General features: G+C 40.1%; 3 protein-coding genes across 3 annotated transcripts in view; 1 reads left to right on the forward strand and 2 right to left on the reverse strand.

The window, feature by feature from the left end:
• Nucleotides 1-6,281, forward strand: part of apoltp (apolipoprotein lipid transfer particle homolog) — a 36,703-nt gene extending 30,422 nt beyond the window's left edge. Inside the window, exons 65-74 of the mRNA XM_086173128.1 lie at nucleotides 58-262; nucleotides 1,412-1,599; nucleotides 1,708-1,805; nucleotides 3,277-3,461; nucleotides 3,586-3,785; nucleotides 4,549-4,717; nucleotides 4,811-4,920; nucleotides 5,020-5,130; nucleotides 5,659-5,785; nucleotides 5,931-6,281. Of these exons, the coding sequence (XP_086029254.1) occupies nucleotides 58-262; nucleotides 1,412-1,599; nucleotides 1,708-1,805; nucleotides 3,277-3,461; nucleotides 3,586-3,785; nucleotides 4,549-4,717; nucleotides 4,811-4,920; nucleotides 5,020-5,130; nucleotides 5,659-5,785; nucleotides 5,931-5,941 (1,404 nt within the window). The 3' untranslated portion in view covers nucleotides 5,942-6,281. The remainder of the gene's footprint in view (nucleotides 1-57; nucleotides 263-1,411; nucleotides 1,600-1,707; nucleotides 1,806-3,276; nucleotides 3,462-3,585; nucleotides 3,786-4,548; nucleotides 4,718-4,810; nucleotides 4,921-5,019; nucleotides 5,131-5,658; nucleotides 5,786-5,930) is intronic.
• A 7-nt stretch (nucleotides 6,282-6,288) lies between these two features.
• LOC147219129 (V-type proton ATPase subunit d 1-like) lies at nucleotides 6,289-13,448 on the reverse strand. Its single transcript, XM_086172452.1, has 8 exons — nucleotides 13,201-13,448; nucleotides 10,762-10,933; nucleotides 10,508-10,686; nucleotides 9,416-9,495; nucleotides 9,129-9,206; nucleotides 8,870-9,046; nucleotides 6,733-6,810; nucleotides 6,289-6,598 (listed from the first exon to the last, which is right to left on the reverse strand). The coding sequence occupies exons 1-8, from the start codon at nucleotides 13,328-13,330 to the stop codon at nucleotides 6,425-6,427; spliced, it is 1,068 nt and encodes a 355-aa protein (XP_086028578.1). The 5' UTR covers nucleotides 13,331-13,448; the 3' UTR covers nucleotides 6,289-6,424.
• A 940-nt stretch (nucleotides 13,449-14,388) lies between these two features.
• asip2b (agouti signaling protein, nonagouti homolog (mouse) 2b) lies at nucleotides 14,389-21,847 on the reverse strand. Its single transcript, XM_086172489.1, has 3 exons — nucleotides 21,556-21,847; nucleotides 15,697-15,770; nucleotides 14,389-15,132 (listed from the first exon to the last, which is right to left on the reverse strand). Exons 1-3 carry the CDS (start codon nucleotides 21,659-21,661, stop codon nucleotides 14,935-14,937), a joined length of 378 nt encoding a protein of 125 aa, XP_086028615.1. The 5' UTR covers nucleotides 21,662-21,847; the 3' UTR covers nucleotides 14,389-14,934.
• Between the last annotated feature and the right edge of the window lie 969 nt (nucleotides 21,848-22,816).

Consider the following 22,816-nt stretch of genomic DNA (forward strand, 5'->3'; position numbering starts at 1 on the left):
TTTTTACCTTGCAGTTTGAATGACGGAAACTGGTTCTCATTTCCACAATCTCTCCAGTCTACAGACAGCGAGCTGCTGCAGGAGCTGAGCGCCGTGGGTCTTCTTTTGTCCCAGCAAGTAGAGGCTCTGTTGGGTCACAGTGACAGTGGTTTGCTAGTTCTATGGCAGAACAGTCAACTTCGCCATGTTGTAACAAGCAGCCTGCCTCGCTATCTCCTCCTGATGGAGCAGGTCTCACTTCTGGGACAACAAGAGCTTAAGAGTGAGTCCACAGAGACGGTGCTGACCAGCTTATTAACAAAATGCGTTGTGTGTCGCAGGCACGGCAGGTTGATGCCAGATTTGGACTGATGCATGAATTATTGCAGAAACCCAAAGAGTAGAAAATGCTTTGGTACACCAGATTTAGTTATATTAAATGTCTCTTCCCCACTGTCTTACCAACCTTTTTGTTCAGCCTTCCCCCGGCCTCAGGTGAGTCCCTCACGTGATTTAACCATATGCCGCACGTCCCTCAACGCCTCTCCACCCGTCTCAGTCGTGACCCTCACTTGTGTCACCTGTCTGACTCATCGCCCCCCCTTTTTCACCAGCAGCCCTCACCTCTGTTATGCATCTCTCTTCACTCTCACCTGCCCACACCTCTCTCAAGCACGTTCCCACCCCCATCTCACTCGTCAGTATTTCAGGCGAACCCTGCCTAAGGCACCCATCTCATGCCGCCGAAGGACAGGGAGACAAACTTGCGCTGCGAATACAAACAGAGGAGTTCATGATGGATCTGCACCCCTCCTAACCCCCACACTACCCTTTGCCCAGGACATACTCATGCACATTCCTCTTGATTTTTTGCACAGTTGCCCATCTCTGTCTTCTTTTAAAAGTGGAGACAATTCCATCATTCTTCTTCAAATCAGCACTATTCCGATTTTAATCTTTGTGCCCAGGGGTTTGTGCCTCCTTGCTAAAATGCCAGCTTTTCATGCTTTGTTACGTAACACGTTACGGAAGAGGCAAGCAGTGTAAATGCTATGCTCTTGAGGGGAAAAGTATTCAAAATGAGGACCTTCTATCAGGAAGATTTGCTCTGCAAATTGCAAAAGTCGATCCAGTTGTCGGTTCAATGTGTACTGATAAATATTCCACACTAACCTAATGTTTGCAGTATCAACGTTCCCTGTTTCACTTTGCAGGGCGAGAATAAAATGGTTTCCAAGATACTCAATCATTAATGAAATCTCTCTTCCTTTATTGCATTATGTGAAACATGTCAGCAGTCTTTTCTGTCCTCACTTCCATGATTTTTTTCCTCAAACGCAGCACTCTGACCCATACAATTCACGCCGCAGCTTTTTGTTTCAACAGTTTTCAGTCGTAGATCAGTCTTTATCTATGTTTCTTTACTCTCCAGGGCCTCTTGCCACACTGGCAGGTGTTTACCAGGATGTGAAGGGCCAGAAGCTCGAGGCTTTGTGGAGAGAGGCTGTTTTGCTGATGACTGACAGGCTGCTGGAGGTCGTGCCTGCGCTGCTGGAAAACCCTCAGCTGAGGCCGCTTGCTCAGGCCTTTGTGGCCACACTTGGCGTCACCCTGGATATGGTGAGAAAACCATTCCCCTCAGTCTTTCTGTTGACATTAAGTAGCTCATACCAAGCAGATTTGGGAGTGCACCTCTGATTGTACATGACGACCCGTTCTGTGAATTAGGGAGGACAGCAAACTTACAACTGGGTTGAAACCAGGCTGGCCATGGCTTTGTCCGGACTCAGGAAACGACTGGCTTCTGTCTACAAATACTCCCCCAGGTACTGAACATATGAGAGAAATATATGCTAGTATTTTACAATAATTTCTAGAGATAGAAGGAATACATTCCTCATTATACCATGGTATGCAGGCCCCATACACAAAGAACTAATGCAGAAACATAGTGAGCTAATCATGTCTGGGCTGCTGTGAATCCCCTCCCTGCTGTTTGGGATGCCTTACGTAGATTGTTTGCTCTCTCAATATTTGCTTGAGACAAAGTGTGAAAAACAAGGGCTCCTTTAGCAGTTTATCTAAAACCTTCAAACACCTGAAAAGAAGGACTATACCTTTATCCAATCTAGGCAGATACTTCTGGGTACTTGAAGAATGAAGGCACAGGAAGAAACTAACCAGACACTGCTCCCGTGACAAAGACTTCACCCTTGTTCTGTGTTCCAGTTAAGTCAGAAACAACACAGTGGTTGGTTCCTTGTTGAGCTGACCAGTTTGGCCTCCGAAGGACAGTGTTGGTTCCACTTAAACGGCACTACTCAACAAATAGCTTCCCTCATCAGTACGAGGAACAAAATCTGCTCCCATTCAACGTCCACAAAAACAAGCTTCCGTGAAGAAACAACTGTAAACAAATCACAAATCTTTGCATGATATCCCAGAAATGAAATCCGCAATCCTAATAACAAAAATTTACTCAAAACAAATTACTGAGCTTAGCAAGCATCCACTTACCACATGAAAGCTATAGATTTAGTAGTACCACATGGATCAAATACACAAGGCTTGGTTTGTCACAGATATTGCTGAAGAAGATGAAGATTTACGAAGAAAATAATTCCTAAACGTGGACTGAGGTGAGCAGGAATCGTCAGCCCAGGTGAAGCTAAACCAGCAATGCCTCACAACGGGCCAGGAGCTGCTATTGTGACCATGGGAAAAGTACAAATATTACAGTAACAATCATCTAGTTTGAGTTTCATGATTTTATTTCAATTATAAGCAGGTCCAAACATGTCAGAACTACGCTAGATGATCCTCTCCGGGTCCTGGGATGTGCCACTTGCCAAGTAAATAAAATAGGGGCAAGACTTTCAAAATAGTTGTCTTATTTTCAATAAAAATGTATTGATATATTCATGCATATTTTTATCAAAGTTCAGAACCAATGAGTTCCATGTGCTCAAATCCATGATAATTTGAGGTGTGGTCATAACAAATTTTAATCTTGTTTGAAATTGTAATTAATGGCAAGCCATGTTAGCAGTTACCTGATTTCATATCTTAAAATAAATAAATCAGAATCATCAGAACCAGAATCATTGATTCCAGGGGAAATTAAGCGGTCTCCGATGCTCGGTACGAAAATAGATAAAATAAATAAATAGGAAGAGATTATCAGTAATAAATAAATAAAGATAATCAAATGAAGATAATAAAATATATTTAAGATAAATAAGTTAAAAACAAACAGAAACAAAAAGAAAGGTATCCGAAGTGATTGTGTTTTTCCAGTGAGTGTTCAGTGATGGTGTCAGTGCCACTGCCACAAGTCCACTGGTCCAGGGTGACAGAGGCGGGTATGATGGGGGTCCTGTTAGAGGAGTGGATCCTGAGGCCTCTGCGGACCCTCGTCTCCATCAGACCCACGGCTGAATTCTACCGCCTCAAAAGGAAGATAATGGACAGTCCATTCATTTGTAAGAAAGACTTGTCATCAATTGAAACATTACTTTTATTGAAATTCTCATATATGATGCTTGAATAGGATGGAATACACAATTCAGCCTTGCCTTTGTTTCTTATTCTGTCTCCTTCTCTAAGACCAAGCTCTGCTGGTGGCGGATCAGTTTGTTGTGACGTTCGATGGCCATCTATATGAGCTCCCAGCCTCATGTCCTCTTCTCCTGGCCCATGACATCAGCGCTGACCCGTCATTTACACTCGTCCTCAGCCCGGACTCACAGAATTTGCTACTGATGGGAATTAATAACAGTACCATCAGCATTCAGCACAATGGAGAGGTGCGTGGTTGACACTAACTACATGTCTGAATAAAAAGCCCTAAAACATGTATGTTGTTATTTACTAACAACTTTCTTTGTGATAATTTTCTGAATTATAAAAAAAATATCTCTAAAGATTGACATTATGTTATGGCAACCAGTTATTATATAATTCTACAGTGTACAGTTACATCCAGTGTGAAACAAACAGCTTATGAAGCTGACAAGAGCAAAATGCAATCACTTTCTTGACTTTTTGTAAGACATGAGTAGATAATGCAGGGCTGACTTCTCTTTGTTATTGTGTTGACATTCAGTAACTAATCCACATGGATTTCTGCATCCATACATGGCATCTGTTTAACGACAGATAAAAACTAATGATGATTTACACAAACAAACAGAAAAACTTCAAAAGATGTAAAACTAAACATAGGTGTTGACTTGGATGGTTAGGTAGGTTTTAGGTTCATATAACATTGTTTAACATTGTAATAATTGTTTCATAACAAAAAAAGAAGAGCCATTCTCACACTTTGTATTGATATTTGGCAATATATAATTTATGATACCTGTGAGTAGAAACGGACGAAATGTTGCGCTCGAGTCATTGGTTAAAAATGCAGTAAATATTGTTGTTACAAAATAAAGTTTATTTTTTGTTGCATTTTGTTGCTCGTGGTCACAAGCTGTCTGGGAAAGTATCTGACAGACAATATATTAAAAAAAAAATCAAGACAAACAAGAGTTAGAAAAACAAATCAAAAATTGTCTTTTGCAGGTGAAGGCCAACTGCAACAATGAAATAACACAAGCTTTTCACAGTGACAGTGGAGTCACTGTCAGGAGAGGCTCAAGCCTTGTGCATATATCCAATGGGAATGGGGTGTCGGTATCATGTGATCTGACGCTCAAGGTGTGCAGCTTGACTCTCGATGGATGGTTACATGGTACGGAAATTAATGTCAAAAACTATTCATAACTATCCATAACCATGAATCCTAAGTTTCTGTGCTGACAAATATATCATTTTGTGTGTCCAGGGACGTCCACTGGTCTGCTGGGGACGAATGACAATGAAGCAGGCAATGATTTTGCATTGCCCGATGGATCCCTGACGCTAAACCCTGAAGTTTTTCTCTCAAGTTGGCAGGTAGGGCAAGAGAAGTTGAGTGGATGCAGTTCCTCTTGCAATTTGATGACCTGAATATCGGCACATTTTGACATTTTTGACATCTCGATATGTCCTCAGATGAGACCAAGGTGCATTAGCCCACCAGTTTTAAGCCAGCGTGTCCCCAAAGTGTCATGTGACTCTCTGTTCTCCTCTCCTGACTCCCCGCTGAGTTCCTGCTTCAGAGTGGTGAGTATGAAAGCAGACCACATAAATACTTTCCACCTCAGCGTGACTTTAGGATCAGTCTTCGAGTTCCTGCCTGATGGGAAAGATCCATCTAAAGGCAAGTGTGTAGCCCCCGACATCTGACCTCTTTAATGGATTTTTGGCAGATACTAAGTTCATCAGCCGAACATGATGACCAGGAGAAAATCTTCTCCAGAAGAAAATCCACCGCAGATGCTGGGGGGAGCTGACAAATGAAAACAATTTCTTCTAAAAACATATAAATGAAAAAGATTTCAGAGAAAAAGTTTGATCAGTGTGTGTTTATTTCCAGTGTATCTGGTTTTAGTCACTCTACTACCCTCATGTGTATTTCAGGACGTGACACGAGGGGGATTAGCTGATAAAACTGAATATTTTTCGTTTTTGTACTCAACAGAAAAATGCATCTGAATTTTATGCTGATACAAGACAATTTCACTGAGTGCTCTGTGTGTGTGTGCGTGCATGTACGTGTGTGTCTGCATGTGTGTATGCTTGCGCCATAAGGTGGACCCTGGTCAGTTCCTGTCAGTGTGTGAAATGAGCACCACCAGAGCTCCTTGCCGTTTAGCATCTGCTTTTGTTCATCTCTGCCAGCAGAACTACATTCCACTGGAAGTCCCTGTCCAGTGTTGTAAGTTGACAACCATGTGCATGATTAGACTCGCCGGTCATTAATTATATGCAGTCAGGTGGAACCTGTTGTTTTTATATTTATTGCTGCAATGACAAATGGCCTTTTGTAACTTCGATCCTTTTTTTTTTTGTCTTTATTTCAGTGAAAGCCTGAAGAGGAATGATGGTCGATTTATGACTTCCCTTAGCTGCTATGACATATGTAGATTTACACCACTGTTTGAGCTTCACTTCTTATATTCTTATATTTTATATTACACTGTTTCCCATTGAATAGTTTTCTATTTTGACTCTTTACCTACAATTTACTGTGCATTTCTGTCCCGTTTAGACAGAGAGACGGAGCGATAATGTGAAGTTATTAAAGTTACAATGTTTATATTTTCCTGTGCAGCACAAACACTGAAGCTCATCTTTGTCTGACTTTAAATCAAACAAACAAACACACACACACCACACACACACACACACACACACACACACACACACACACACACACACACACACACACACACACTAATCTTCAAAACCCAAACTTACAACAGAAAAGTAATATCAAGGTTTCTTCTTTTTTGAGGAATTGCCTTTATTAAAATCTGAAAAAAGGCTATTATGATTCTGCTTTTTTAGTAGCTATTCAATTTCTTCCCAGGAAAATAGGTATGTAATTGTGTATCTTTGACTTCTGTCTCTGTGTGACACACTCTGCAATCCAAATGATGTTGCGGTTTTCTTGTTCCTTCAGTTTGATGTAGGAGTAAAATACCCCAAAGTGGAACTGCTGCAGGAAGGCAAGTGTGTTTATCTTCACCTGAGGGAGTATAAATATGAAGCTGGTCAGGGCCGGCAGAATCAAATTTACACACACCACACACACAGTCTGCTGTCTGCTTTCTACTGTGGAAGGTGACCCACCCCTCTGTCCCCAACTTAAACATTAGTTACCTCTTGTTCAAAGAATCTATCTTCCAGAGACTTAAAATCTGATCCTGGCTCGGGGTCATCAAAGATTCTTCTGTAGGTCTGCGGAGAGGTTTAGATAAACATGTACCACGTGGTTTGAAAAGTGAGGGTTATTTCTTGTATTTTGGCCTGGTACGTGTTTCCCCATGTATTTAGGTCAAAAGTTTGATAAGGACAGAAATCCCTGCAACTGGTCAAACGGAGAATGTAAAACTTCACGTGGGTTTTTGATGCTGGTATTGCTCATTTTTACCACAAGCAGGCTCAGATGGTTATTATCAGTGTGAGATTTTTGGATGGAATGGAGACATTGCATCAATAAAAAGCAAATGTGATTGAGTGCAAGGGAAATATATCCATCAGCTAACCGATAATGTAATAAAGTGGCCTCACTCTGGCTCCTGCGCTCGAGTTGAGAAAAATGTCTGAAGACAAAAACAAAGCCTGCAGATCAGTTGAGAGTGTAATGTTCCTCTCAATAATCCTAGAAGGATCCGTAATTCTGTATTAGTTTGGCAACGGCGTGTAGCTCCAGGGTTAGCACCACTAAGTGCCTATCCTGGTTAACCAATATTTGAGGATATATGGGGCATAGCCAATTGATTTGTGGATAAGTATCCCTCTACGGGTTATTGTATTCCATTTACATAATTAGATCATTTTATTCCCATGCAAAGTAGTTTGGCTGCCACCTCCAGTCTGAGGTATCATCCGCCTGTATGGCATTGAATCTGTGAATTTGTGAATGTGTGTCTCACATTTTTGGATGTTTAGCTCTTCCTCCATGCGATGAAGTCGAGGAGATTCATAAGATCACCTTTATCGCCTTGCATCCCTAATGTTAAACCTCACTGAGCTCTTACATATTTCTCTTGTATTTATAACTTGGGATCACGGTTAAGTTGTAGCTGGCAATAAATTGATTTTTTTCTAAACAGACCCATAAATAGGGTTGATATTGTGGATGAGGCTTCCACTACCACTTCTACAAGGTCAGATCAGGTCAAGATGAATTTTTGGTCCTGTTCCAAATTTAGATATATACATTTGTAGGTATAGACTTTTATTTATTTTTTTAACTTGTAAAAATGTATCAAAACTCAGCAACTATCATCATCCTCAGTTGTTAGCAGGAAATAGAGGGGATGAAGAAGGGATGAACAGATTTGGTATACAGGACAGGAACACTGAGGAACAGATGGTGGTAGACTTTTCAAAAAGGATGGAAATGGCTGTAGTGAACACTTTTTTTGAGATCAATGACTGCAAAGTAGTTGTACATGAGGGTGTAGCCAGACAGCATAGGATGATGTTTTTTTAGGATGAGTCTGGTGTCAAGGAAGATTAAAAGGACAAAGGATGGATAGGATCAGGAATGAGTCCATCAGTGGAACAGCACATGTTAGGTGTTTTGGAGAGAAGGTCAGAGAAGCCAGACTGAGATGGTTCGGTCATATACAGAGGAGGGATAGTGAATATATTGGGAAGCAGATGCTGGAATTGGAGCTGCCAGGCAGGAGGTCTAAAGGAAGACCAAAGAGAAGATTTTTGGATGTAGTGAGAGAGGATATGAAGGTTGTTGGTGTGAGAGAGGAGGATATAGAGAATAGGGTCAGTGGAGAAGGTCTATTCGCTGCGGCGACCCCTGAAGGGAAAAGCCGAAAGGAGAAGAAGAAGATCACTGTAAGAAAACACTTCTCATTAATATTGGCAACTGATTTTTTTTTCCAGAGCTGGTTTCAACATTGTCGTATTCATTTTACGAACGCTTCAATACAAATGGTTCTAGGTTGAGACTTAATCTGTTTCTATGACATTTCTTTGATAATAACCAGATTAAACAAATAGACATGTTTGACTAATCTTGTGGCAGTAACTGACACATCATCTCACCTCATGTGAGATTTCAAAGAAATCGTGGCCTCTCACACACACACACACACACACACACACACTTCCCATTCGTCATGTTGACACATAAAACATCTTTTTACAGTCATGGTCAGTTGGTGCAAAAGTGTTAGCGTTTTCTAAACTGCCAACTGTCGGTCCCTGTCAATCCCCTTGACCCAAAAACATGGAGAAAATGCCACCTGCTTGAAGATTAGCTCAGCCTTACGGGGTAAAAGTCAGCTACGGCCTTGACCTGTTCATGATCCTCTGCTTTCGACAGCAACTGCAATCCTTCAGGGTAAAGTTTACCACAACATGGATACAAAGAATTCCTTTCGGCACTGTTGAGCTCCGTCCCAAAGGAGTTCACTGTGATGATGAAAGCCCGTCTGTCCGCCTCAAACTGTAACAAGAAATACAATTGCAGTGACATTTTCTTTTCTTTTTCATACTCAAAGGGTTGCTTGCAGAAATTCTTAGACTACCTCCAAGATGGGACACATAATATCCAGAGTAGCACCACCAATCTTCTTGCAGAAGGAGTGGAAAGACTCTAGATATGCCTTGAACAAAAAGGATTAATGTCAATAAAAAGTGATGATTTACAATTCTGATCTAAACATTTAACCTCCACCAACAAGGATAAATCCAGTTCTCCACATGCTATTATAAACAGATGTTATATAATAGGTTTAACAAATTCATTGCACTTCTAAATCACGGTCTGACAGGGGTGTTGTGGCGAATTATATAAGTGGCAATATAATGTCACCTTATACAGTTTGTTTCTTAGAATCTCGGCTTCCATCTCATCCAAGTTGGACTCAGACACAGCATCCTGGAAAAAGTCAGCTATGATACACACACACACACACACACACACATGCACAAACACACGCACTATAAACAAACAGGAAATGTTTGAGGTTGGACACATTCAGGGCGAATCAAATGCATTTGATTTTGAATGAGCTGGATGTCTCATATGTTTTGTTCCAGAGTTCAACTTTTTCACATGCTCTTTCCTCAGTAATAAAATTCAGTTTTTCTTCCTTATTTAAAAAAAAATTGCCTTTTTTTTTTTTTTTTTTTTTTTTTTATTGTTTATTTGTTTGTTGTTGTTTTTTGCACTTGTACTCACTAAATCAAAACCTTCCTCTGTAGAACAGATCTGTCATCTGGTGCATTTGGAAAACAAATTTTAACCTATTATTTTAGCAGGAAATGTCTCTTTCTGTAGTTAAACAAGAGACCGCCATAGCAGGAGTGAATAAAATAATAGAAAAATTGATATACAATTGATCACTTCATCACTCTTCAGTCACCACCTGAAACTGCAGCTCACTTTTTCTTTCATTTATTCTCTGTACTGCTTTTGCTGCTTTCTGAATCGTGGGGGTGGGGGGGCTCTAACCTATTTCAGATACATATTAATAATAGATTTTATTCTGAATATGTCATTATCACAAGAAATGAGATAAAATACTCTTTAATTAATGCTCTGTATTTGACATTAATTACAAAAATGGCCCAATTTCAAGAAACGAATGAATTAATATTGCTGTTATTATATTTTAGTGGATGAGCCGGCATTTTAATGCCAATATGAGATTCAATCAGAGATTCATGATTATAATTTGTTGCTCTAATATTCATTTACATAAAAGTAACATTATGTTAGAATTAATTTCATAATGTTAGAGTTAATTTTATGACAGGAAGTTGTACAAAAATTACCTCTCTCAACCCATAGCTATTACAGCTTAACACCAATGTATACATTCTAATATGAAAAGCGCGATGTAGTGACGGCCTCCAGCTGAATTGGAAATACAGTAATAGAAGTACTAGATAATGAGCCTACCGAGAGGTGTGTCGACCAGGATGGTTGAGTAGAGTTCAGTTGGCGTGCGAGCGATGCCCACTGCTGCCATTTGGTCGAACGCACCCAGTGGGTGGCATCGTGGGAGCAGCTCTGCCACGTCCCTCTGCTTCAGGGCCCCGGTGACAAGCATCACTACATTGTCAATCATGTAGCTGTAGCTATGGCAACCGCAGGTAGGGAACGTCATCTATTGCCTCTTGTATTTAGATACAGGAAATGTATGCCATACATACGTGATGTAGTCGAGGAAGGTGGAGAGCGGCGGCAGGGCATTGGAGCGCAGATAGCTAAATTCAGTCACCAGGTTTTCCCTCAGCCTGCTGTCCATCAGAGACACAGTCAGTCCCTCTTCACCCGACACAAACAGGTTTCCATAATCTGTGCTCTGAAGGTGCATTTTCATGTCTGAGGAGAGAAGATTGTTTCCCTAATAACATTTCTTTTCAGTGCATCATGTTTCTTTAAAAGATGCATTTAGAATAAGTCAGGAAATGAGAAATAATAATAAGCACCATAATGAACCACAGCTCTGTCATTCCTTTCAGGAAATCACAAATCACGATAAAAAATGCAATGAGCCGCAGCCCTGTGGCTTTTGGCAAAATTGTTTGTCTGCCAGTATCATGGCAATTCAACTACGGACACATACATAAACTGAGCTTATTACATTTTGAGCCTGTTTTTGTCCAAATTCATTATTCTTTTCAAAACCACGTGTCAGGGTGGTGACGCACTAAGTGGAAAAACAATGCCTTTGGAAAATTTTCTGACTTTCATTTATGTTTAGTGATGGACTGCGCTTTCTTGCCCCATGTTTTTCTAAACAAGAAACATTGGGGGGGTCATTTTATTCATTGCAAAAATGTATAAAAAACATAACATTATTCATATACTTAAATCATCCTATTGTAGGAACTCTTCTTGGGTACCTCTCAAAAAATGTGCACACCTGCAATTTATCTGGGGTTAGATCCAACTCTTCCCTGTAGATCTTTCAAACCCCATCACGGTAGATGTTAAGCATCTGTGGGCGCTCTGTCTACAGATGTTTAAAAGAGGTTTGAAAGACAGTTTTTCCATGTGTTTGGCTCGGAATGATTGATAGAAGACAAAATTGTCGAGATTGATCCAATATTTTTTGAGAATGCCATGACCATCACCGTTGAAACAGCTATTTCCACTTTGCCAAATAAGATTATTATGTCATCAGGTAACAAAAATGCATTTTTATGTCATCCCATAGGACTTTGGATGCTGTTGGGCTCCATCCGTGCGCTCATGTATTACACATCAGACGAGAAGATCCTCTTTGTTTTCTCAATATCCAAGTAAAACCTGTTTATAGGCCCAGTAAATATGAGACTGATGCTAATTCTGATTTCATAGAAAAATAAAATCAGTATTTGCTGTAATGGAGTTTCTGAGATGGACTGAAAATACATGTTTTCATATGAATACTGAAATGTACTCATAGAGATGCTTTCTTAAAGGTTTGTAAAATGCTGATAGAGAAATCTCCGATGCACAGTCGTCCACCACATCGAGTCCAACGTAAGATCTTTAAGTCTTATAAGAATGGAGCTTTTCCACAAGCAACATAGCAAACAGGTTTCAAGGCAAATGTTCAACGAACAGATACACAAAGCCTTTTAAACCCTTATCCAAGCATTATTCTCTCCAGATGGGTGGGTATTTAACTTTTCGGAATATTCTCATCTAAACAGAGTTTCAATGTATAGATACAAAGTAAACAAATATGCCCATCCTTTGGAGTGGTTTCTCAGCAAACATGAGAGTCTTCCTGTCCTGATTATCCTTTTACCACGACACCCCGGTATAACTGCATACAGCCGCCACTGAGATCAGTGTGGTCTTGGCTGCGTCATGCAAGAGTCTCAAAATGAGCAGGGAAGATGACACTTCTTTGTATTTTTCCATCTATTACTTTTGTATTTAACTGAATCATACAACCTGACTAGAAAGTGATGTAGTTTGACTATAGGCTAAATAACTATAAAACTGAGCTTGAGTATGCATTTCTCCATGACCCCTATTTCAAAGTTCTGTCAGCCCAAATTCAAATGTTAAATGCAGATCAAGTTTGTGATCAATCAATATTGACCAATTATATATATTTAAAAAAAACTTTCAATCAACATATAACATTGCATTCTAAAGTAAAAGCAACTTTATGAGCCATTTCACTGGCCTGCAGGTTTTATTATTTATATCCTCATCCTCAGACTTTCTGTACTGCGTTCTGCTGCAGTTTTTCCAAAATACTGGCAGAAGCGGGTTTTGCGTTCATGCTGGACAGAGGGATTATAGAATAAGAAGATTCCTGACGCTCTTTTTTTCTCTTTTTGGCTTAAACACCAATAAAAACAACTGAGCACAGCAGGAGGTCAATGCACCCAGTCATTATTTTAGAAGCTATTCCTGTTTTCTGTACAATAAAAAAACCCCACCTTATACCTTACAGTGATCTCAGACAATTACAGACATGTTGTTGAAGTAAGCGCAATAAGGATCGGTTGGAAGGAATGCATCATTAGTTAGTAGACATATAGCAATCTATAGACAGTCCACTCCAGTGCCTATATGCACGCAAGAAACAAACATACTGTACTCTAAATATGAAATGTCTAGAATGAAGCCAGTGTTGCTCTCACCCTCCAGAGTGTCACACTGTGCCAGATTGTGATAGTCGGTTTGAGTGAGAATCCCAGCCTTCAGCCCGCGGACCAGACCCTCCAGGTAGCCATGATCGATGTTGAACACAACCTCTGAACATGCTGCCATGATGCTGAGTGGATGATCAGAAAGACTTACTGCAGCCAAAGTGGAGTTCCTCTATCTAAATGTGTCTTTGTTCCGAACGATAACTTCTCTATTATTCCATCTGTGACTCTTATTCATGTGGCTATCTTCCCTTCCACCCTCGAACTAAGAATTTCCTCTACTGCCTTATAAGTGTTTGGACCCCGCTAATACTCAGTGCCCAAAGAAAGAAAAAAAAAAGAACCTCTATTGGAAAAACAGTGTATTTATATAAATCAAACAAAGCAGGTGGGTTTTGGAGTGCACGTCAAGCAGAGGGGTGGGGGTGCTGATGAAGATTAAGCTGTGGTTTGTGAGACGTCCGTGATGTTCTTGTATCTTCAGATTCAGAATGCACATTCATCTATAAGAGTGTGAACCTGTGCCAGATCAGACAGTTCAGTTTGGCTAAAAATGCAAAAAACATATTGGACTTTAATCGTTTTCCTTGCAGAAGCATTTACTTTTCACGTACATACCAACATCTTTACACCAACAATCAGCTCTTCCACCCCTACAGAGTGTTGCTGTGTATTTACCTCACCTTACACAATCAGGAACTACTGTGTTTACCTCAATTAACTAAAAAAGCCAACGTGGACGATACGTGATTTCCTTTAGTGTGGCACTCCATCGTGATCATATTACTAACTAGTGAACTTTGCCTTCTGAGGTTGCTATGGACACCAACATCCTCTATCAATGAGCAGACGGTGTGCAGACTGAGTACAGTATGCGGGCCACAGATTGATTTGATAGGATTTAAGAGATGCAAAACTCCCTTTATGTTGAAATTTACTCAACAGATGGAAATCGCCATGTGTTAAATTTACCCCACATTTATGTGCAAGTTAGCGGCTGGCAAATAATTCACACAATTTATTTATTTTTCTAGAGTGCTTTCCTTCTGATCCCTTGTCTCATGTTGGACAGATAAAGTGCAGTCTTTTTCTCATAAAATCGCACATTTCACATCAAAAGCTTTGACACAAGAACAAGATATAAAAACCACTATGATAATATTGGCTAACAGTGATTTTTATTCCGCAAAAAAACTCTGAAGAAACTTTTCTTGAATGGTCACATGGGAATAAGCACTTTAACATTTGATACTTACGAGCAATAAAAAAAAAACTTTAACTGATGATGACCAGCGACAGATGATTATGTACTCACTCTTCTCATATTCAGTCCGATACAATATGCAGTGGAAATATAGTCTCTTAGATGCCAGCAACTTCATCATGGCAGGAGGAAAAAAAGGTATTCATAAGCCACAGAATATGAAGATTATATGTCATAGTCAATACATATGAGGAAGCACATGTCATCCATCCACAGCAACAATAGCAGACTAAAGTTTGATCTCCTTTACATGTTTTTGAGTTGTTTTTTTTTTTTTCATAAAAACCTTTTCTGCCCTTGCATGTCATACTTCATCCATATCCTACATCGTCCCAGTAGAAGTTTGAAAGAGAGTAAGATATGCTTTTCCAATTATCCGCTCAGAGCTGCAATACCAAAAAAAGAAAAGTTACAGAATGTAAGCAGTGCATATGTAGATGTCACATCGTGTCGCAGCTATGCTAGGTGTATCTCTGCCGGCGCATTTTTGAGATCTTCTTTCTCCCCATGCAGATGGGGTTCATCCTCCAGCAGTGGCAGATTGTGTTGAACAGCCGGCAGTGGCAGGAGGCGCAGGGGTCGCAGCAGGGCACGAGAGGGGAGCAGCTGTCCATCAGGCGGCTGCAGCCATCGGACAACAAGCGTGCGGCCTTTTGCTTCTGAAAGGTAACAAACCAAGCTTTATAATCCTTTGTTTCGGAGTAATCGAAGAAATCATATTTGTGGCCGATGTTATTGTACTGCACATACACTTATGATCTACACCTAAGTCAGTAAAGGTAGGTCTGGCTTCATTCACCTGAGGGTACGATGAATCACCTGGCTACAAACTGCACCTGTGATAACATCTCCTGGTCGGGAGCGCCCAAGATATCGTACAAGATTTGCTACATGTGGCATTTATTTCAATTTTTTTATTTGCTTGTCAGAGCGGAGTTTGCCAAATAGTCCAAAATTCATAATAACTTTCCACACCAGAGACATAATTCAGAGAGGAAAACGAACAATTCAAGAAGAAATAAGAAAACAGCCGAAGTAGGCTGGAAAATACAAAAAGTGACTTTTATGTATTTATTAATTTTACAATGTAGTAAAGATCTTGGCGTTTGTCTAACTGATTATTTTGTAAAACCAAAACCTGAAATTGAAGACATTACACTGAGTCGTATCTTGAGGTTGTACTCCATGTTTAAAATACAAATAAAATGACAACAAAAACTTACAGGAATCAGAATTTCATTTGGCGTAGAATTCTTCTGCCTTGCGAACACTCTGCTCGTCTTCACTTGACTCTGAACTAAGGTAGAAAATAAAAGAACGATCTATGTTATAGAAACATTTTATTTAAAAAAACATCTTTATTCCATCAGAAAAGAAAAAAAGAAAGGACTTCAGAGTTCAGTGATAAATGGAAGAAGACATTTAGGTAATTTAATTAAAAAAAAACTGTTTGTTACGCTTTTACGCTGTTACGCTAGTATTTTCTGAGAAATGTTGTAATAAACAGGCTGAATGAACATCTTGTAATGTCTTGCAATCAATCACTGACCACTAACTTTAATCAGATCCCCCTTTTGTGTCAAAATGTAACTGAGATTATTTTGTTCAGAGCAGGAAATGGAGCTGTTGCTCCGGGCGAGACTTTGGACGGCGACAAACTGTCCGCGGTGTGACCAGCTAGATGTCTTTTTGCCACATAACTGATTTCCACCGTGGGGTTTGTTTGCTCTCTCGACTCAAAGCCAGACAATCTTGGGTTGTCTTTTGTTTCCTCCCGCAGTCAGACAATATGCAGCGGCTTAAGTAAAAACTCTAAATTGTCGCGCTGTCGACGTGTGAATGAGAGAGTGAATGGTTGTATGCGGCCCTGTGATTGCCAGGCAACCGGCCCCACCTCTCACCAAATGACTGGACCGACTTCCCTTCTGCGTATGTACCACTAATAAACCTCCAGAGCCCGGGTGGGTCATACGGGGTGATCGTCATCTGGTTTGACCTGCTACCATGACTAAAGAAATCATTAACTCACCAGTGTATGGGGCTAATTTGTGATCAACATTCAGTGATCTGACACCCTCGAGCAGTAGAGAATCAAATCAGCACTCCTGCCCCGTTCTACTTACAACGTTCACAACTTTGACGTATTCCAGTTACTGTTAATGGCAGACAAAGGGAAAGTCTAAAGAGACATCTTGATGAGAATAAGTCACCAAAGCTTTAGTGCCTTAGAATGGCATGCAGTCAGATGCCTGTTCTCCATCAAGATAATCACAGGCTTATAGTGTGTGTATAAAAACACTCAATGTTTTCCTGTTATTAGAAATTATCTTGTCCTTTAGGTCAAGGAAAACTCCGGTGCAGCTTCTTCTTCATGGTTCAATTGAATACACGCAACCTCCGAAGTCAGGTCTAAACACTTTGTTATGGTGACGAGGTTTATGTATCCAGGGGATACTAGAAGCCAACAAAAGCGCTGGTGGCCGGTGACTTAAAGCCGAGGGTCTGGGTTGCCTTAACCTCACTCTGATTAATGCCACGATAAATGCGTAAACAAGCAAATAGAAAAAAAATAACAAAAAGACCGCACAGTTTTTGCATTCCTCCATGCCGAGGCAATCACTTTAATTGAGAATATTACTTTAATCGGGCAGTTGGATTTTTCTACGCACCCCCTCTGAGTGAGAGACAGATGATGAAATGTCGAATATCCAAATCCAACGACCAAAATGCCACTGAATAAAACACAGCATAATCACTGATTCACGGGGGATCTTGGGCAGGATCCAGGAAGAGGCGGCAGACAAGAGAACCATGAGGTAGATTCATCCTGACGAGACTGTCGTCAGACAAGAGAAAATATTACACAAATCAAAATTATAGGTCTATTAATCATGAATACATAGCTGTGCAGGGTATATGTCAAAAAATGAGTCCAGTTAGGATTAAAACACAGAAATCGGGGTTTCCAGTCGGGAGCTGAATTGAGACTAATCATAAAAGGCGACAAAAGAAGTAAGTGTTCTATAAGTCTTTTGACACAATATTGTTTAAATACTTCAGTCAAAACTGAACGTTGCAGTGGGTTTTTGTGATATATCGCCTTTCTTTACTGCATATAATGTTCTTTTGGGGGAACAATGACATCTGTTTATGCTATAAGGCAATTTCCTTTTCCAACTCTTTCGTATGTAATTAATTTTATTATTCTAGTGGGAAAAAAGTTCATCTGGCATTAATAATGTATGAGGTATAGGAGGGTGAAACTTCGCAACTACAAATTGATAAAATATTTTACTTGGTACAAATGATGAAACTGGGGCTCGGCTGCTGCATGAGTTTCATTGTGCAAAGTTTCAAAGATGAATATGTTATTTCAACATTTTATTATTATTATTATTACTAATTATCATTTTATATATTTTGTGAGGCCAGAAAATACTCTACTCAATACATGTACAAAGGTATTACCTTTTACATTCATCTTATGAGTTCAGAACATTGCTGCAAAAAAAATATGGTGATTTTCTGAAAGTCCTGCAGCCGGGGGGATACAATATAAGGCACTGTCACTGAGAAGTCTGCAGGAGACCCTGACTGATCTGTTTCCGTTTAAAATCTACCTTGACTAATGTGTGTCTCTGGATTCATTGCAAGGAAAACTCCAGATAATGAAATAAAACCATTAATTCTTTTTGTTTCTTTTGCCCCCTTCTTTATTCTCTACCATAAGATGATTGACCAGAAACAAAATTAAGAGCCTTCTCTTTAAGTATAATGCAAGACTAGGTCAGAAGAGAAACCCCAATTCCCCTGTAATGCATGTGGGACATCATTGTCTCCTCCGGTGTCTGTCCTTTCTCCCAATTTTGGGATGAAAAGCATTTGCAGATATTTTGGTCTGTTCATTTGCAACTGCTTGAAAAATCTCAATACTTGCTCCAAATTTCTGCAGAGAATCCTTTTTTTAATTTTCACTGAGGCCAAATCATTGACCTTGTCTAAATGTATCAATTTTTTTGGCAGAAAGATGGACTACTGGTCTACTGGGACGTCCAGGTTTACTTCTGCACTCCAGGAAAAAAAATCCTCCAGGATTCAGTAACAGAGACCGCACTTTGAAATTGCGCCGCTTTCTGGAGATGAAAATGACTTTCCTCTCTGTCATTTCAGCACTACGTTAATATTGACCACATTTTCCACCAGTTTTGGACGGGCATTGAGATGTTTGTAATTACCTTTAGATTTGTTGTTACTGGCTTATTTTTTGAAAGAGAATTTTGAAAATCTGTCAGTAAAATTTTTCTGGTCAAAAAAGCCCCACCCCAACCTCAAGGTACTACATCAATCGTGAAGAGTGAATTTTAGTAGTCTCACTGCACTTGTTGAAGTACTTTAAAAGCAACATCAAATAAATATTAAGATATTTATCAAATGAAAACTGTTTCATGTATTGGCAGTGACAGTGTGCTTCTCCTGCGTGAAATCACACACACACAACTTTTGCAACGCAGACTAATGTCTTAACTAATAGCGTAAAGTCTAGCGCCTCGCACAGGAGGGTAAATGCAATAACCGTCAAATCGAGCAAGAGGGTCCTTCGGTTGGCTGCCGTGACCAACTGACAGGAAGTGACATCACAGCGCTCGCACGGTGACGCCTGTGATCGAGTGTGACGTTGCTCTACGTCATGTTATATGAGGATGCGGGAGCACGCGGGTTTTTAATGAAATTGCACCCGACGCATTCCTTACGATGAATGCGTCGGGTGACAATAACAGTCCCGGAAGGCTTCTGATCATAGGTCAGCCGAATGTGGCGGGCAATAGACCTTGTTTTCTTTACTTTATGGGAAGGATTTACTTTATTCGCTGGATCAATAGAAACGCACAGCAGCAGAACCCGCACGGCGGCACGCGACAACACAACCAGCACGGCAGAGCACGGCGTCAGAACCAGCACGGTGGCGGCAGGCAGCAGAACCAGCAGGGGGGAACCCGACAACGGAACCAGCGCAGGGGGACGAGGCAGAACCAGCAGGGCAGCGATCAAGGAAATGACCCCCTCGTGTTAAATTTGGCTGACCCCCCTGCTCGCTCAGCGCGCACACCCTCGCAACCTCACAGATGATGTGAACGCTTCTCGGCGTCGCGTTGCCGTCGGCGCTTCCCCTTGTAACATCATGCTTCCCCCTTCATAGTGTGAGAACACAGTATACTGTTCACCGCTGTGAGGGTGAAACAGTGGAACATTGTAAGATATACACACAATGAAAAGTAGAACAGAACAGAATAATAAATATTTTATATTAGGATACTTGCTGTGGAGGTGCACCGCATGCAAGGTTTTTTAAGGATAACTGAACTTGAAGGACGAGCTACCCTTAAAAACCTTTGAAAGACGAGCACCGAAAAAGGAATATAACTTTGAATATGAGAGTAATATATCCCCGCCAATGCCAAACGCTATAAAACATCACGGAAGAAGCAGAAAAAGGAGGGAAGATGAGGGACACACGCAGGCTACATGTTTTATAGTTCAAAGATGTGTCTATAAATTCTAAATTTAGTATTAAATTATAGATTCAATGTTTATACCTATCTATAGAGAGAAATGCAATTGGGGTTATTTCATGCAGCGTGAAACTTGAACCGTATATAAGATTTTTCAAAAACACTTAAAACTGGCCTCTGCCTGCTGTATCCAGTTTCTCTTCCGAGGGACGGCTCACATTGACTCCAAACCTGTATGCGGCTGTTTATTAATCGATAATGACCGAATTCTTTGCGTGACAACTTCCTTTTTTGGTTGATTGTAATTTACTAGGGAATTGATATTGGTTTCTTGTTCGCCTCTGGAGGAGAAAATAAAGGGCGGTCGGGTTTGGATGATCTATACGGTGACACAGGCTGCCGCGGGAGTCGGTCTCATCGTATCATCTTCAAATTGAACAAATGAAGATAGCCTGCTTGGAAGTGATTTAGTTCAGCGAGGTCACCCTTGATATTTTGTCTTTCAAACTAATCAGTTTGCCCCTGAAACGCAACCAACGATTGCTGTCATCGGCATCCCCCCCCCCAGGCGCCAATAATTCTTTTTCCAATTGGTTCCCGCACAGCTGTAACTGTGATTCCTAATTTAAGAACATTTCTCACATCTGTAATTTGTTTGTTCTGGTCCACAAAAACCCAAGAGGGCTGTGATGCATGACTGAAAAGCACGTGGGAATGTTCACACGGAGACGTGAGGAAGGGATTGAAGTCGAGGACAAAGGTCCCGTTTCCTGGAATTCTGCATGCATATACTTTTGTAAAAAACACCTTTTCCTACTTTCCAAGCTCTGTCCATTACATCTGCACACCCCGATATAGCAGACACAGCCTGCGTCCGAGCCGCTGTGTCTTCTGTAACATGCAAACCAGGAGCAGACTTCGCCTTCCACTTGTTTAGATAAAAGATAATTGTTTTGGATCCACGAGCAGATATAACCAAATCACAGCAAAGCTTTGAACTAAATTGAGACCACACTTGGTGTGCGGGAATCTCATTGGTTACCGGAGTCATTGCTGTCTTTTACACAAATTATCCATGACAAATCAGTGACATGAAAGTTATCTATCTGTACTATAGATAGATAGATAGATAGATAGATAGATAGATAGATAGATAGATAGATAGATAGATAACTACAGTTATCTATCTGTACTATCTGTACTTAGTTATCTTATCTGTACTTTGTACTTAAGACCTTAAAACACTTGATAGCCTTAACCTTGACAATTTATATTTTATTGTATTTCTTATTCTCCCTCCTTCCTACTATTATCTATTATTGTTATGTTTTTGCTTGAAACTCTGGCACAACAATTTCCTTCGGGATAAATAAAGTTGTTCTTATCTTATCTTACCTTATTCTATCTATCTATCTATCTATCTATCTATCTATCTATCTATCTATCTATCTATCTATCTATCTATCTATCTATCTATCTATCTATCTATCTATCTATCTATCTATCTATATCTGATTACTTGGACTTTTTGCAGGTTATGTTTGCTGTGTGACCGTGCGGCTGGTGTCTCACCGGTGGTGTTGTCGGTTCTCTTCACGGCCCCTCGCTTCTCCTCCGCCCAGCACAGCGGGAAGGCGAGCAGGATGATGCACAAGTGTTTCCCCGTGATCTTCCTCATGGTGATGAAGCTCCGCGACGTCGGCGCTCGGATCACAGGTTTGTCTGCGAAACTAATCCCGTACAACCAACTTTAAAAAATAAAAAATAAAAAATAAAAAATCAACGACGACGTATGTCCTTCATTCAGCTATGCGGTCGAATTTAAATCCTCCCAAGAGCTCCAGCGGGGCGCTTTTGCCTCCGAAGCACCATCCTCTGACCCCGGACAGTCAGTCCCGCCCAGCTGCTCCCCGCACCGCGGGGGGTGATGATGCCGAGCGACTTGGCGGTCAACAAACTTCTCCGAGCGCCTTAAGATAAGTATAACTTATTTTAAAGATTTAACTCTTTAAACCTACTGCTCTTTAAATCTGAGTCCCCCAAATAAGAAATAAAATACTTAAAAAAAAGGGGGGGACATTCTTAATAGCATTCTTTGATGAAAATGTTATTCCAATGCTTTAAAGACATAAAAAACGATAATAACTTCGAAATGAAATAATTATAGTCATGAAAAGTGACATTCTGAAAAGGAATCTTGGATTAAAATGTAAATCCACTGCCTGAAGAAATAAATGGTTGACATTCCTAAAATCAATCTTTGATGAAAATGTTGTTATTCCACAATTTAAAAGATTGTTAAATAGCTAATGATAACTTGGATATAGAAGAATAATAAAAAATGAAAAAGTGACATTCTTAAAAGCAATCTTTGATGAAAATGTTATTCTACTGCCCAAAGAAACAGAAAACAATAAAATTACTTAGAAATAAAATGACAATTAAAAAAATGACATTCTTAAAAGCAATCTTTTATGAAAATATTATTATTCTACTGCCTAAAGAAACAAAAAAAAACAATATAATAACTTAGAAATAAAATTGCAATTGAAAACAGTGATGTTCGTAAAAGTAATTTTTGATGAAAATTTTTTTTATCGCTCTGCCTGAAGAAAAAAAATAAGAAATAAAGATAGTTATTTATCCACGGAGCCCCGGAAGCAGATCTTCCTAATTGAAAAGTTTGCTGAAAAAAAATAATAAATGAAGATAGTTATTTATCCACAGAGCCCTGGAAGCAGATCTTCCTAATTGAAAAGTTTTGATTCATGAAGCCGCGCCCCCTCCCGGTTGGCTTCCTGCTTTGTGTCTCCCTGCTGTTATTTGTTTTATT

The sequence above is a fragment of the Fistularia commersonii genome, chromosome 25, assembly GCF_037954325.1.
Source record: "Fistularia commersonii isolate RoL2024-O1a breed Wild chromosome 25, RoL_Fcom_v1.0, whole genome shotgun sequence".
NCBI lineage: Eukaryota > Metazoa > Chordata > Actinopteri > Syngnathiformes > Fistulariidae > Fistularia > Fistularia commersonii.